A 16,154-nucleotide genomic window follows, 5' to 3' on the forward strand; every position below is an offset into this window, starting at 1 on the left:
CTGTTCATTACATTAAAAAAGCAGACATAAAAGTAACTTAAAAGTTACTTTCCCGAGTAACTAATTACTTTTGATATACAGTAACTAGTAAAGTAATTAAATTACTTTTAAAAGAAGTAACTAGTAACTATAACTAATTACTAATTTTCAGTAACTTGCCCAACACTGGATAACACCCAAGAGATGTGTTTGTGTTCTAGCTCACACTGACCGTCCTGTGATTTTCTCTTTCTACATTTTAAAGCCAATTTTCAGCCTCAGTCAAACCCGGCATGGCAGGTCATTATGCAGCATGGCAGGAGCTTCCATAAACCACTGGAGTAAATAATCAATGAAATACGAAATTCGTGGGACTCACGTGAGCCGCAAGCCATGCGACTCGTTTACTACTCGCTATTCGCCTGAGTTGTTAGACTCAAGCATTCTCTTTTCTTCAAGTTAACTCCGTGGTTTTGCTGCCTTGTGAAGACGGAAGTTTATTCTGAAACCTCCCGATGCGCGTTTCGAGTAACAGGAAGCCGGAGTCCGTCCGCGTTCGACGAGCTCCGACTGAGAGCGCGTCTCGCTCTCATTTTCAGCGAGTGCCGAACAGTCGGTTCACTCGGAGGACGAGACAGTGGCTCCTCAGGCTTTGATGATCTTCGCAGATCGGCATGATTCCCTTTGAAGTTTCCGTTTCTTTGCACGCTGTGGCTAAGCAACGCTCATGAAGCCAGTCATTGTGGAGGTCTTTAAAAGAAGCCTTCAGAGAGTCTTTGAAGCGCTTCCTCCAACCATGTCTGTGGCATACTTCGGTCTGCCGCCTGCCAGAGGCCACATTCATGCTGCCACTTTTCGGGACTGACAACCACAAATAATTGGCTGACTGAACGCTGCCCCGGGATTATCTCGGGTTAAGTGTTCATCAACCATTCTGCTCCATGAAGTCGTCATTTCCTTCCTGGAAACACGTATTCAGAAATAGCATCGCTTGATAGAGATGAGTGTGTAGTGGGATGTTCAATTAAAGAGGACACAAGACACTAGAAACAGATGCTAAGGACAGATCGGTCAAGTAAGTCTCTCTCTCTCTCTCACTCTATCTCTCGCTCTCTCTCTCCTGCCCTGATGCAACGTTTTTGTATTTGGGCATTTCTTATCCATGCTTTGTTTGCTGCTCGGTCTTTGTGTATACTGTCTATACAAATATATAAATGCTGCCTTCCCATTAACAGCCTGAGCTATGAGTCTAGAGAGCGGCCCCCTGCCACGCTGTGAATGAGCTAGCTTGGTGGAAATGGAGCCTGTTTTTTTATTTGCTGGCCCGTCAGTGCCCAGCTGTAAATGAAATAGTTGTTTAAAATGAATGCCTGTTTTTTTTAATGTGAAAGTTGCTTGCCAGGGACTGTTTTTAATTTAACTATATCTATCTGTGGTGGTGCCTGACTGTAAATGAAGTCTGCTGCCTGTTTTTTAAAATTAGCCCACCATCTGCATCAGAGCCGCACTTTAAATTGAGCCACGAACGTGGAAACAATCCACTTCAGCGTGGTTAGCTACGTACCAATTAGCCAGTTGCCTGGCGCCTGAAAATAGATGAAGGAGTTTGCTTCATTGCGACTAATTTAAGAGGAAAGGTATTCTACGTGTGTGTTTTTGTACATATAGGATACTTGCAGGCGGTACAGGTGGCTCTGCACGATAATCCACCATACTCACAGTAAAAATACAGTGTTGTTCCTTCAATTGTCTCAAAAAGATCGAAATATAATGTTTGATGGAACAAATAATATTTTCAGGGACATCTAGTCATCTAGTATTCATCTGCATAGGCTCTGAAAAGCCTATTCACCTTCACCGACTGTAATCGGGTTGTTCATTTATATCAGGGTTTAAGACAATAATTGCTAATTACTAATTATCCTAATTATTGCCAGTAAAGCATCTGAGAAGTGTTTGAACCACAAGGATCTATACCTCCAGCACACTGTACAGATCAAAGATACTTTACTAGCTTTATTAAATGTGATACACATGGACAGCATCAATAAAATACAATACTCTTGAGAAAAACTACTGCCGATACTTTAAAGTTTTTCCTGATCTGTGTCCATCTTTCCGGAGAATGACCTGTTTTAAGAGTGAATCTGATTGTACATAAAGTTTATGATCCAGTGGGCTTCTCTCTCATTCCTGTTTAACCTACTTCTTCTGTCTCCACCCGAGTGCTCCATCCTTTCCTCTCTTTTCTTTATCCCTCACCCTCCCTCTCTTTTCTCTCCCCTACTCTCTCTTCCACTCTCTATGACAGTGATAAATTGCCGACTGGGTTGGGCAATTCATCTTGCCGAATCCCACACCTGAACACTCACTCCCTCACTCCCCCGTTGCTCCCTTCTCTTCCTCCTCATGCGTCTGTTCCTCCCTCCGGTATCCTTCCATCTCAAGGTTAGTGAGGCTCACTGAGGAGGAACTGAAGGTAAAGATCTGTCCGACGACTCCCGCGCATACACGAGCTCACGCTGAAGCCGGTGAGAAGTGTGTGTGTACAGAAAGATGTTTATCCTTAAACACACAACAGCACAACCTCAAAAATAATAACTCAGTCGCCGGTACGCTACATGAATACTCCAAATTTCAGTGGGAAATAAATAAAAACGTGCCAAGTTGTGTGTGCGAGTCCACGTCTGACGGCTATGAATGAAATATTGTCGTCGATCTACAGTTGGAAGAATTATGATCATTAGAGTGCCCCGATGACGTGATTAGGACCATATAAGTGCACATTATCCGGTCGCATGATTCCATAATGAAGAAAAACTCGAAGAAGAATCATAAAAAGCGAAATGGATATTGACGGACCCGAGTTTACAGCCATGCTAGTGGCTCTGCGAGGCTACTTAAGCTTATCAGGGCTTCAAGACAACGTCATATACAAGCATGCTTACATGCTCATAATGCTGATGTGAAGCAGGTATAATGTTTATAATGTTCACCATCATTAACGTATGTTAATTCAATTCAGTTTTCAATTCAGTTTTCAATTCAGTTTATTTGTATTGCCAAATTTCACAAATTACAAATTTGTCTCGGAGTGCTTTACAATCTGTACACATAGACATCCCTGTCCCACAACCTCACATCGGATCAGGAAAAACTCCAAAATAACCCTTCAGGGGGAAAAAAGGGAAGAAACCTTCAGGAGAGCAACAGAGGAGGATCCCTCTCCAGGATGGACAGGTGCAATAGTCATCACTAAAAACAAGAAGAATCTTCCCCGACCACCTCATCTGTTACATATATATGGATATCAGAACAACTTGACTACCTGTTATATCTGCATTTATATTAACACTAATATTGTCACAGACAATAATGTGCGCTTTTGACATAAGACACAAACTCTACTTTAAAAAAACAGATTTTTAAATAAACAAACCATGCAATAATCCATGTTTGTCCATGACTTTAAACCGATTTGTCCGGTGGTTCCACCGAGGCCAGTACAAAGAGCTTTTACGTGCTTTAACAGAACACTGAAACCTCCTCACTCGGTGCTCGAATCCTCCTGCAAGCCTCCTAAACTGAAACAGTTTTTTAACAGTCCGATATCCATGAAAGTCAACAGAGCGTCTTTGCTCTCTTCCAGGCTTCATAATCACACAGTAGCACTCATTCATACAGCGGAGCTCCGTGCAGCGGCCACAGAGCTCCACTGTTGGCCACTGGGCTCCTCAAAGGGAGCTGCTGAGGTGTCGGAGTCTTGCTCAAGAGCACAGTCGTTTTGGATGGAGGGGAGACGTATTCATCATGGACATCACACCTGGATTCCACATGTTAACCATTCGCTTGCAGTGCATTGAACTGCTCGACTGCTATTGATCCAGAAGACGTGATCGGTCCGATATCACTTGTGCTTTGTCAGCTCCCGAAGGAGATTCAGTGAGAGGGAATAAAGGGTTAACAGCGCCGATACAAAGATATCGGGAAAAGATTAAAGAGGTGAGAGTTCTGCTTCAGTGTGAGCCCCTCTCTGACACCGATGGGACCTGCTATAAAGTCAACAGCAGGCAACAGTAAACAACAACAACCATTTCGAAACCCTCTAAAAATCGAGCCCCAGAGGCTCCATCTGCTCAAGGTAATTGGAAAGTTTAACGGCTCGAGGCTATTCTCTGTGTCTGATTGAAGCACAGCCTGGGAACAAACACCAATTTAATTCTCTCTCTCTCTTACTCCCACACAGACACACACACACTCACACACACAATCTATTTCCAACTGTGTCTTGCACCTATGTGCAGCTAATATTTCCCCTATTTCCTTTCTCCTCCTTTCCCCGCTCTCTTTCTTTCATCTTCCTCTGTCTTGTTAAAAAACTGGAGAGAATGATGACAGATTTCCGCAGAACTGAGACGGTTGTTAAGCATTCAGAGAAAGTGAAGGATATGTTTGTTATTCAGTCAGCACAGGGTGAAGGATTGAGGAGAAATGGAAAGAGAGAGAGCCATGGTCATGAGATGTTAAAGATGTGTGTCAAAGGTTCTTTATATGACATTACTTCAGCAGCAAATAACTATTTGCTTTGTGAATGTAGTGGAGTAATTCATCCTGAGCAGCGAGTAAAGTGACGTGTGTGTGTTGTAATTCGAGTTGCTCTGTTCTTTGTTTTTGAGCCAGGACAAAAATACATTTTAGGGCATGTGTGTACCTGTGTGTGTGGCCCACTTGCTATTAATTGCCGCCACTCTGAACTCCACCAAACAACGATTACCACTGATAACGGCGTCCTGACCCACGCCGTTGTTGTGGGGTTTCCTGCTGTGTCGGCACTATTTGCTGCGAACTGCCGGTTCAGCGGCCCCAATGTTGAGAGCCGTGTGCAGGCAATCCCTCAATCATAGATTTTCTCTGAATGTCTTCTGTAGCTTCTTTTAATATCATTATACTTTACTCAGATACTGAAACAAACTGTGCACACACACACAGTGTTGCAGAACCACGCAACCTGCAGTAGTCACAGACTGCAGAAAGTAAGCGAACCAGAACCACCTTTAAGCTTTTTGGGAAATAAACGTGTGAGGATGTCATCAATATGCAAATGACCGTACGGCGTCACCTGGCTACTTCTAGCACTTGTCGATAGTTCTTGCTGCACAGGACACACGGCATTTTGTTTCCCACAGCTTTGTGCTGCAATTGAGCCTTTATTCTTCCAGGAGACCCTGTTGGCAGGCAGGATAACGTAGTGAATGGCTCATAGGGAGCCAATCTAAAAGCAGACCGTGTCATTATTCTTTAGCCATATTGTGCATTCTACAATATTTAATTTAATTTTACACTGCAGTCATTAGTATTGTATTGTGTATGCATATATGTTGTATATATACATATATATTTTATTTTATATTTTACTTTGTATACTTCTTGTATACATCTATATCTTTCACTTGTATACATCTATATCTTTCATCCCTGTATTTTATATTTTATTTTTTATTCTTGTGTGTTTAGTTTATTGGTGCTGCTACTGTGACGACAAATTTCCCCTTGGGGATTAATAAAGTATATATATATATATATATATATATATTTACCTCATAATGATAAGCTAAATCAAAAATATAAATATAGCTTTATTTATGCTACATACCACTATACTTCAGGGAGTTCTGCCATGCAGCCGGATGAGAAACTGCAGCTTAAATGTCATCCTTGTTCTCGTTTCACCTCCTGCCCTTTACAATGTTCTGATACAATAGATCCACAGTGCTGCTTAAAATACACACACACACACACACACACACGGTTCTCTTCTCAACCTATATTTGGCATGAACAGTCCTTTACCTATATATTTAAGCTAGTAATGTACACACACGCACATACATTTTCCGCCCTGCAGTGCAATGTATTTAGAACAGGAATGCCATGGCAGTACTTTTAAAACATGAACGACTGACTGGCAGAGGCCCGGCTCTGACTTTGACCCTAAAAGGTAACTCTGCTAACACAGGAACACTCACAGAAGAAAAGTGTGGACGAGGCCACTGCTTCCTTTGTAAACAAAACCACGCCATCTCTTCTTTTTCTTTCTATCCATAACTCTATTTTCAGCTTCCACTTCAATACTAAAAACAGCTGTGCTCTAATTTTAGATACACCGTTTAAAAAAAAAACTTTAACCAAAATCACATTATTCCCAAGGACATATTAAAAGAAATACAGATCGCCATTAATCTTCTTTAGTTGAGCATTCATATCGCGATGTATAGCATTTTACAATGAAATCTTTCAAACTTTGGGAATCTTTTGCAAACTGACACGAGCACTGCAACAAGGCTGCAGGAAGCTGTATGTCTTTGTAGAAAACAACTTTCTCCCTCTCCCTCAGACGCTGTAGCTTCTCCAGTATCGTCTGTATGTATCACGATGAATTCATCTCTTCTTTTATAGACATTACTACACATTTAAACATTAACATCCAGAATAAATATATGAAAAAACCACACAGATCAGATTTACTTTTGAAACAACTGTTTACTCGACTAATTAATCAATGCGGCAGAAATGTTATAAGCCAGAGCTGCTACCTTCACCCCAACAACAACGCATGCACACTGTATCTTTATCGTTCTATTGTAACCATCAAATAGTTCATTGAAGAAATAAAGCCCGGCCAAAAAAGGCCCCGCTTTGCTGGTTGAAAACTTTAAATAGTTTTCAAAAAGAAAAAGTAAAGCCAGACACACACACACACACACATGCGCACACACACGTATGCGTCACATGCCCGTCACACCCACCTCGGCCTGTCCTGAGATGTTCTGAGTGTGAGATGCTGCAGATAGACGTGTTATATCTGACAATGTGATAGGCTGTGGCAGATTGTGTGTGCGTGAGCTATGTCTCTGTGTGATATATCAGCTTGTGACAGCAGGTTGGCTCAAATTAAAAAGTGTGGTTAGCGGATCTTCAAAAAGCCCGTTCAGTGAGCGAGACTTCACAGTGCCACGAGGGTGTTGGAGCTGGCTCCTGCAGCGACTGGAACATTTTCCCTTTTCCTCTTGGCTCTGGATGATGGAGTTTAAAACTTTTTAAAAGACTGAGGAAAACACACAGAAAGAATAACACAGTGTATGAACAGGCACTGCATATTTTGCACGACTGACAGATAGAGAGATAAGATGGATTGATCGACACAAATATAAGATAACCAGAGACAGAAAGACAGATAGATGCGCACATGAAAAAATATATATATTCCAGTATGTGTTTACTGCATATATAAAATCTCAAACTTTGTATCTCCACCAACATAAACATGCCACACATTAACATCTATACAGGTGGAGGCAAATAGAGGAGACAGGTGCATAACTACTGTATAGTGTTTTCTACTTAATTCTGTATTGTGGAGTTGATGGAGAGGCAGTTGCCATGGTAGCTATGGACCTCATGGCGTCAGGTGCCGCTGCCACTTTCACCACTTTACAGCAGGTGCAGCGTGCTCTTTGTAGAGTGCATACACACAAGTGTGTGTTTTATATGAACCTCAGATTGCCTTTGTGTGTTTATTGTGTGAGTATCCGTTGTGTGCTAGTGTGGGTGCGTTCTTATTTTTGCCTTTTTTTTTTTACAGATGACAGTGTAGAAAGGCCAGACATAAGGGGGGAAAGAGAGAGACGCGGGTGATGATAAAAATTCTCCAGCCAAAATCAAGAACACTCATCTATATGCATGTTTAACTGTAAAGTCCCTTTAATTTATTTTAAAATTAGCCAATAAGTAGAGAGTGTAGTTCAAGAGTAAAAATAAAGTTAAACCAATAATGGCACTCACTTAACAACGACTTGGTCCTTTGCACATCCGTCTACTGGATCTGGTAATGTTTGGTTTGGTGTTTAATTTCCTAATTAATACACATTGGCAAACTCAAATTCAATATGCTGTCTTTTGGAGCAGGCAAAGCCTTTTGCAACATCTTGTTAAAGACAGACAGGCTGACTGGGGTAGTTAGTCTAATTAAGTGTGTCGGCTCTGGGTCAGTGACGGCACTATCAGGGAAAACCGTCTTCTTTCTTTTCTCTTCCTACAAATGTTTCTTCCTCTTCCACAGACCTTATGCTCTCCCTCCCTCCTGCTCCTCCTCTAAATTTAAATATGCGTTTCTCTCATTCCTATTCCTGCAGATCCAGATTTAGAAGAAAAGTGTCAAGAGACAGTGACATTGTGTATTAGTGTGTCTCTGCATAATATCTGCAGGCATGCTAAATGAGAAAATGATATGCAGACATTAAGGCAGGAGAGTAAGAGATGTGAGGGTGAGAAAAAGAGTCTAAGACTGGGTTGAACCAGGTTTTATCTCCATAACAGTGTATATTCTTCAAGGTATAGATGACATAAAGTGATGAGAAAATTCCATAGGGATCGATGCCAATGTTTTCCTGCAAGATCTTCCACCTCATCCCAAAGGGGCTCTACTGGTTGTGTAGATGACAGCGTTTTAATAATCGGGTTTCTTATGAATACCAGTAAACTTATCGAATAGGAAATTATTGAATAATTGAATTATTGAAAATAGAGACGGTACAGTAAGTAGCACTAGATCTTGAGATGCTAAATGTGCATGTGGGGTTGAAACAAGCTGACATAAACCCAGAGGGAAGCTCTTCAATTCAGCCTGCATCAGCATTCATGCCCTCCCACACACACACACACACACACACACACACACACACACACACACACACACACACACACACACACACACACACACACACCTCCTTCCATCCAGACCGTCTTGCTGTTATTGATGAAGCCACCTCTTTATATGGTAATGTCTTTCACACCTGAAAGGCATCAGGAGGGCATGATCGCTCTCCTTCTCTCTTTTCACACACACACACCAAATATATACTATATTTTTTCTTACCTCTTACCCCAAAAAACACACATGCACGCCAACACACGCTATTTTCCACATAAACTCCATATATTTTCACCCTCTTTCTGCCTCTCACCAACATGCACAGAGCGATGAGGAGCCCATTAACGCTGATGGAGATATGTATGCGGCTCACATCTGTCACATGTGGCTACCGTGGCAACGCCAGCTGCCGTGGTTACTGGAGGCCTGCTTCTGCAGTGTTATGGGATTTGGTTATTACAGGATAGCTAGCTACCTGTGTGCAGAAATACATCCCTTTGAGGACAGACTACAGAGCAATAACACTCCAGCATTTGAGCTGGTAAGTAGAGTAATTACAGTCTAATTACTGGTTTGGGGTGGAAATTACCAAGTGACTGGTATTAGTTCAATTGATTTTATACTCAAGAGTGTAACCCTCTTATATTGGAGAAGGCATTTGAAACTGCAGATTGATCATAAGCCCTCAGCCTCTTCCCCCAGTTGGACAACATTAGAGTTAATACTTTGGAATTCTGTAACTGAAAGGATGCAGGGGAATAAGTGTTACTCTTTATAGTTAAGAGAATAATAATCATAATAATAGTAATGATAATATCAATGATGATGATGATACAAATTAAATTATGCAATATGACAATAATATTGAAGGGCAGCGACAAACAATTGTTTCCGTTATTGATTATTCTGTTCCATTTATTTTCGGAAAATTGAAAATGCAAGAATAAAGTTACAAAAGCCAAAGTGGCCTCTTGCTGGTTTTGTCTGACCGACAAATAAATCCATTCACTTATGCACAGTTGATGATACCTGATGATTAATAGATAATCGTTGCTATTGATTAATTTTATTTTGATTGACTAATATGATTTAAAAGTCTTGTTTCTTCACAGGAAGTCTCATTATTTCCTATATTGTACTGCTTTAACTCAACACTTTAATACTTCAAATTACTATTAATTGCCTGTTTTCTCACAGATGAAGTCCTGTTAAATACAAGTGACAGAAATACTTTGTTTAGTGGTTTGTAATCTAAAGAAAATAGACTAGAAAATATATGAGGAAGCAGTCATTTCCCACCTTCCAACAACATTAACACCATTTACAGTTACTTAGAGCCATAATGGTTTTGTTTTTTGTGTAAGATAAAAGAGTGTTTCAAAGCTTTACTCATCAGGCTATTTGATGTTTACAACATGATAAAACTGTTTATCTTGGACAAGGAAACTGGTTTGTTTGTGAGGATAACATATTTCTGTATTGACCACCCTATGCTTTCCACATAACAAGCTGAACTATTATTATTATGAAACCCAAAAATGGTGAATGCCACAGCCCGCTTTTAGGTTCTCATGTCACTGCACTGGATCTGTGATCCCAGCAGTAGTAATGTGCATTAAAGTCCAACATCTATGTACTGTGTACGGCAGCCGTTTAGTCTACAGACAAGTCGAGGCAGACACATTCATGGGTCTGCTAATATCAACATTTGAAGTGCAGATATACAATGAAAACTTCAAGATGAAAGCAATCTCAATACATCTCAAGTTGCCAGAAAGAGGTCCTCGGGGAGGGAACATGTTCACAAACATGTCCTTCTTTGGTTTTATTTTCATGTCTTAAGTGGAACAGTATATGTTTCTCTTTATAAACATTCGTGGTTTTGACGTGCAGCTGATCTGAAACAGATATACTTTGCTGGTGACTTAAACACACACAGAGTGACCCACTTTCCTGGGCAGAACTGGACCAACCAAAAAACGATCTCCCTGCATCCATTTTTTTGATTTGGGCGTGGATATGAGGGTTGAATGCACGGACAGACACACACATAAACACACCAGTAGAGCAGGGGCAGAGGCCTTAAGTGAGCACAGCTGTGGAGCCAGATGTGCTTTTGAGTCCTGTGGTTACAAGTGTGTGTGCATGTTGTGAATCTAAACCTCAAAACTTACTTAGGTGTTGTAATCCCTCTACAGAGCATTCTGTTGCTCTTTAGCGTTATCTCTCTGTTTTCCCCTCTCTCTCTCTTTCTCACCAGCTTCCTGAATAACAGCAGTGACAATAAGACCCGAAATGGATTAAACCCACAGATACTGTGTGTGTGTGTGTGTATGTATGGATGTATGTATATATATATATATATATATATACTGTATATATATATATCCAGTGTATATATAAACACATGAACAAATGAATGAGGTACCTACTCTATGACTCAAATAGCAGGATGCAAAAATAGTGGACGAGCACACACACACACATCAAATATAATGACATTTAAGCATTGTGACAAATTATTACATGGACGTGTGTGTATGTGTGTGTGCTTCAACAAACTAAATATTAATATATTCACAGTAAGACGGTGAAGGTCATCATTAGCATAGTATTAACAGCCCTGTGAGAGTGTGTGTGTGTGTGGGGGGGGGGGGGGGGGTGCGTGTGCATGCGTGTGTGTGTCATTGGGTGGGTGGCTAGCATGGGTCAAGTATGACAGGTCTACATGGTTCAAAGCTCTGTAAGTGTGTGTGTGTGTGTGTGTGTGTGTGTGCGTGCTTGGTTTATGTGTTTTTTTTATTCTAGCTGTGAGGGGTTGCATATGTCCCAATGTCCTGTGGGAATAACATGGGCCTCATGCTGACAGCACAACAGGAAGACACACACACACACACACACACACTCTCACACACACATACATGTCAGTGGAGCGCTGGTCTTGCACATTTGTTGAAGGAGGAGGATTATTAGGTCACATGCTTCACCCCCCCCCCCCCAACACAAAACACCTGGGAAGGTCAGTTCATTTTTGTCAGAAGAGTTGGAGGAAAACACTTTAAGAAACCCAAATATCGTATAACCACATTCCGTTGGGCAAAAATTCAACCCAGCAGTGCAGCTATTATACTAAAAATGCGGGATTAACCTCACAGCTTGTTCTAACTCATCAAGTTTTAGCATGTACACGTACCATGACATATCTAATTGATGTGCCACATGTGTACTAATGAGAATACCCCGTGTGCTGCATACACAGTGTACTACACACTTGTTCTTCACTCCATTTTCTCGTTCATACTTTTGAGTTTGAATCTCTCAAGACAAAATCCTTGAACCAAAGACAGATATTTTGGTTTGTGATGACCCTACGACTGTTTTTAGTCTGCATAGCATAGTACAGTGTAACAGGTTCGGTGTTAACTTCAAGACACTTTCTACATCTGCAGGTATTAAATACATATTCAGCTCAATTCATATTATATGCAGAGATGTTTTCCACAAAGACATACAGCTCCGACACCAATTACAACACTGGAACGTATGTGCCTGCATGTGCTTATCCCACATTGCAATAAAGCTAACCACAACCAGGAGGCTCTAATCAGCCTGAACTAAAACCCAACCTCACAGATAACATTTTAATTAGTGGTCTGCCCACCAACAGTTGCCATTAACCCCGACTGTTCCTAACAAACTCATACTGTCATGTCGTTGAGCTAATGAGAAGAACCCACTGTTTCTACCTCGGCCTCCCTTTTACAGGCTGTACTGTAAATCTCTCCGTCCCACAATAGCTCTATATCTGAATCCAACTCACTGGATGCACTTTATTAGCCCCATGGTGCATAATACGTGCTTATTTGTTCCCAATTAACTCCAAGTCTGGTGCGTGGCCCCCACTGCATTCATGAGTAAAATCCAGTCAACTGCAGCAGAAGAACATTGAACCCAGAGGCAACATGTTAAAAAAATATTATAATGCAGACTCAAAAGTCCTGCCAGAAGGGCTTCTAGCATGTTATTTGTCATGTTTTTTTATGCATAACTACTCAATATCTACTAGCCAAACCATTATTTATTTCTTAGTGATAATGTTTATCTCAAACAACAAATGTACGACAGCACAATGAGCATCAATAATCTCTTCAGTGTGGGCTGGCTGTGCAGTATTTTGCACAAAATAAATACACATTATGATAAATTCGTATCGTACATGATTTACTAATTAAGAATCACTGTACTAATAGAATTAATAATGATTATAGGGTTTACCTAAAGAATAGAAATACATCACCTGTCAAAAGAAAATGTAAAAAGGCTGCATTCTATATGGATTAATATCTTTTTTTAAATGGTCAATCTTTTTTCAGTATAATTTGTCACGTAAATCTCATTAAAAGGGAAAAAAAATATTGAACGAAGGGAAGTCATCGGTTTTGGTGAATTGATCACTCGGGTAAACTGGCAAACTATTATTTTGTGTTTGGCACTGTGTCAGTAATTGATTTACAGCTTCAGATAGGATCATTATCTTAAATCCCAAAGGCTGTTCAGTCTCTGCTCTTTTCCACAGCCAGTCAAATGAGGGTTGGACAAATTACAGCATCCTCGTGATTTATGAGAACAATAACTCTGACTGCACACAGCAACGCAGCGAGCAAGGGAATGATTAGAGGCCCAGTCTTTCATGAGCAACCAAGTTAATATGTGTCACTGTCCAAATGCCACAGTTAATGAAGGAACAAGTTATTTTTGGAAGCTGTGCTACGGAGCATATACACACACACACAAACACACACACACAAACACACACATATCCATACCCACATAAGCCAAGAAGACAATCAGATGGTTACCTTGCTGGAGTAGGGTCCGGGGATGAGAAGTTTCAATGCTTGTCCTTTCAGCTCTGCCAGCCTAGCGTTGCAGTTCTCACACCAAATTGCTCTTTCACTACCGGGGGAACTTCCGCTGCCTGAGGCCGGTGACCCTGTCCCAAAACCCGGGGAGCCACCCAGAGAACCCGGCGATTCTGTCCCAATCCCCGGAGAGATGGTCCCCGGTGATCCGGAGAAAGACCCCGGTGAGGAGATCCCTGAGCCTGGGGACGGGGTGCCCGTGGAGCTCGGCATGGAGCCGGCACCCTCCGGGGCAGGGCGCGTGCCGGAGCGAGTGTTTTCCTCGTAGGCCTTTCGGTACCATGTGTCCGGGAAAAAGGAAGCAGATTTGGTCGGGGAAGTATCAGGCATCTGCAAAAACAAGAAGAAAGATATTAAAAAGGATCAATCTTTTTTTGTCATACCATAACGGAGAGAAAAGGCTCAGGTGTAAATAATCATATGAAATCACAATGGATGAATTATCCATAGGTTTTGCAATTCCATGACAATAAAGTATACATCCCACCCATCCCGGTGTACACAACAGGTTGCCCAGGGATGAGAATGCAATAATGAGGAGAGGTAAGGGCACTTGTCTTTTATCATGCAAATTAGAAAGTCAAGCTGTTTGCATTTTGTTTGTAAAGCAAAATAATGATGTGTGTTCACAATATCCACCAAGATATATTCAGAGCGTTCTGTTTTGTTTGAATTTAACATATCACACATTGTTTCCGTGTGCTCGCAAACAAATATCTGAAATTCATGAGAGAGCTGAAACAATGTACTTGACTCACAGCTTGAATCCATGCGTATACATGACAGCAATTGATGAATGGTCAACATCTTGCTTGAGGGAGAAATTCCCAAACTAAATATACAGTACAAAGTCAGAATGCCACACAGGCAGACAGTGGAAAATAATATTGGGGAATTATATCAAATGGTCGGACAATTTAAAACACACAAACAGGTAGAAACATCTACTGTGATGGTGCTATGACCCAAGTCAAAGTGTATTGGATGCTTCTATTACCATCGAAATAGGAATAAGTCAGATTCCGTGTGGAGACGTGTTATTTTTCTCAGACAGCCATATGGGAACATCAAATGAGCCACAAGGAGTTGAAAATTAACTCTCTTATGGCTGATCCAGTCAGAGAGCAGAGCCATTGATGTGGTGGTGGCTGGGTACTATAGCTACTTTAATCTAACCTCACACAGTCTACAATAAGGAAGCAATGAGTAGGCTGTAGGTGGGAATGCTCAATCATCTCCAAGTGAAGAGGTGGGCATGATGTGAGCCAGCCATATGTTATAAATTAACACTAATTAAGCTGCAGGAGGTAGGCAGTGCAGGTGTGAGTGCAATTTCACTCCTTGGTCCTCTGTTAGTGATAATTAAGCGATGTGGGAGATTTATCAGCCAAGGTACATGTGACACCAAAAGCAGTGATGTGCGAAATGTGATCTTCACAAAGTAATCAGTCAACAGCAAGAGGACAACATCTAATGAGCTTTCAACAGTTTCATATTTTTGTCAGCCTGATGAAGGGCAGCAAAGTATACAGGTGCCTATTTAAATGTGTGGGCAGTGTGAGGTGAAGTGCATGCATCACTGAATGGAAGATAAGTTGTTATGTGTGTTTACCCCACAGGTAACAGGGGTGTGTCCACCCCCTCGGCAACTGGAATGGATAACCTACCCCATATTTTCTGCTCCGGCTGCTCACAGACCTCTCCTTGGTCCCTGACAGTGAAGTCATGTTGGAGGTGAGAGGAGGGAGGGGAAGGAGGAGAGGAGAGGAGAAAGAACCTCTGGTGCAGCTTCACATAAAAAAAATTTAAAAAAGAGCCCACCGGATCGATTTTCGATTAAGCACCAAGCTGCAGTTTGCTCCTCTCGCGCCACTTCCAAACGCACGCGTGAAGCCGGTTACATCCCCATTGCGGCGCCGAGAAAACAGACATACAAAAAAATCCTGGATGGTTTTCTTATTTTCTCCGGGAAAAAAGCCCTCCAATCACTTCTAGAAACATTTTTTTTTAAACTGATAATTCACACAGGGTCGAGGGGGAGAAGCGGGCCGCTCCCTCTCCGCAGCCGAGTCTGCGCTAAATGAGGCTCAACATGCGCTCCGGACTGGCATCGCACTCAGCCCTGCCTCCCTCCCTCAGCTCTGCGTCTGAGCCGGGGTTGGCCAGGTAAAACTGTTAAATCCCCCCTCCCCCCTCCTCCCCCTGGGGTAAATTCCGTCTCACGGGCTACCATTAAAGTCACGACTCATGAAATGGAGCGAGATCAGGCTAGCTGCAGACCATGGGAGTCCGGTCCTCCTGGTTAGACCATCCGTATACCCTCCTGTTGACTTCTCGAGGCTCCGCACTCTGCTGAAGCCAGAAGTGGACTGAGGAGACAGGACAGAGGCGCACATCTGGGTGAGGGCGGGGCCACCCTGCCCCGAATCAGCCGCAGGCCAATACGCGTCCACAGGTTCGAGCTGAGTGGCTGACTGTACGTACGCCTGTTGGACGTGTGGGAACTGGGTTGTTGTTAGGATTATGTGATTGTACTTTTAACTG

At 41.9% G+C, this 16,154-nt stretch overlaps 1 protein-coding gene across 1 annotated transcript in view; it reads right to left on the bottom strand.

Moving 5' to 3' along the window:
* Positions 1–15,607, bottom strand: part of kif26ba (kinesin family member 26Ba) — an 88,876-nt gene extending 73,269 nt beyond the window's left edge. The window contains exons 1-2 of the mRNA XM_056412951.1: positions 15,278–15,607; positions 13,548–13,940 (exon numbers count right to left, since the gene is read on the bottom strand). Coding sequence (XP_056268926.1) covers positions 13,548–13,940; positions 15,278–15,337 — 453 coding nt within the window. The 5' untranslated portion in view covers positions 15,338–15,607. The remainder of the gene's footprint in view (positions 1–13,547; positions 13,941–15,277) is intronic.
* Positions 15,608–16,154: the final 547 nt, after the last annotated feature.

Source organism: Pseudoliparis swirei, chromosome 4 (assembly GCF_029220125.1).
Source record: "Pseudoliparis swirei isolate HS2019 ecotype Mariana Trench chromosome 4, NWPU_hadal_v1, whole genome shotgun sequence".
Classification (NCBI taxonomy): domain Eukaryota; kingdom Metazoa; phylum Chordata; class Actinopteri; order Perciformes; family Liparidae; genus Pseudoliparis; species Pseudoliparis swirei.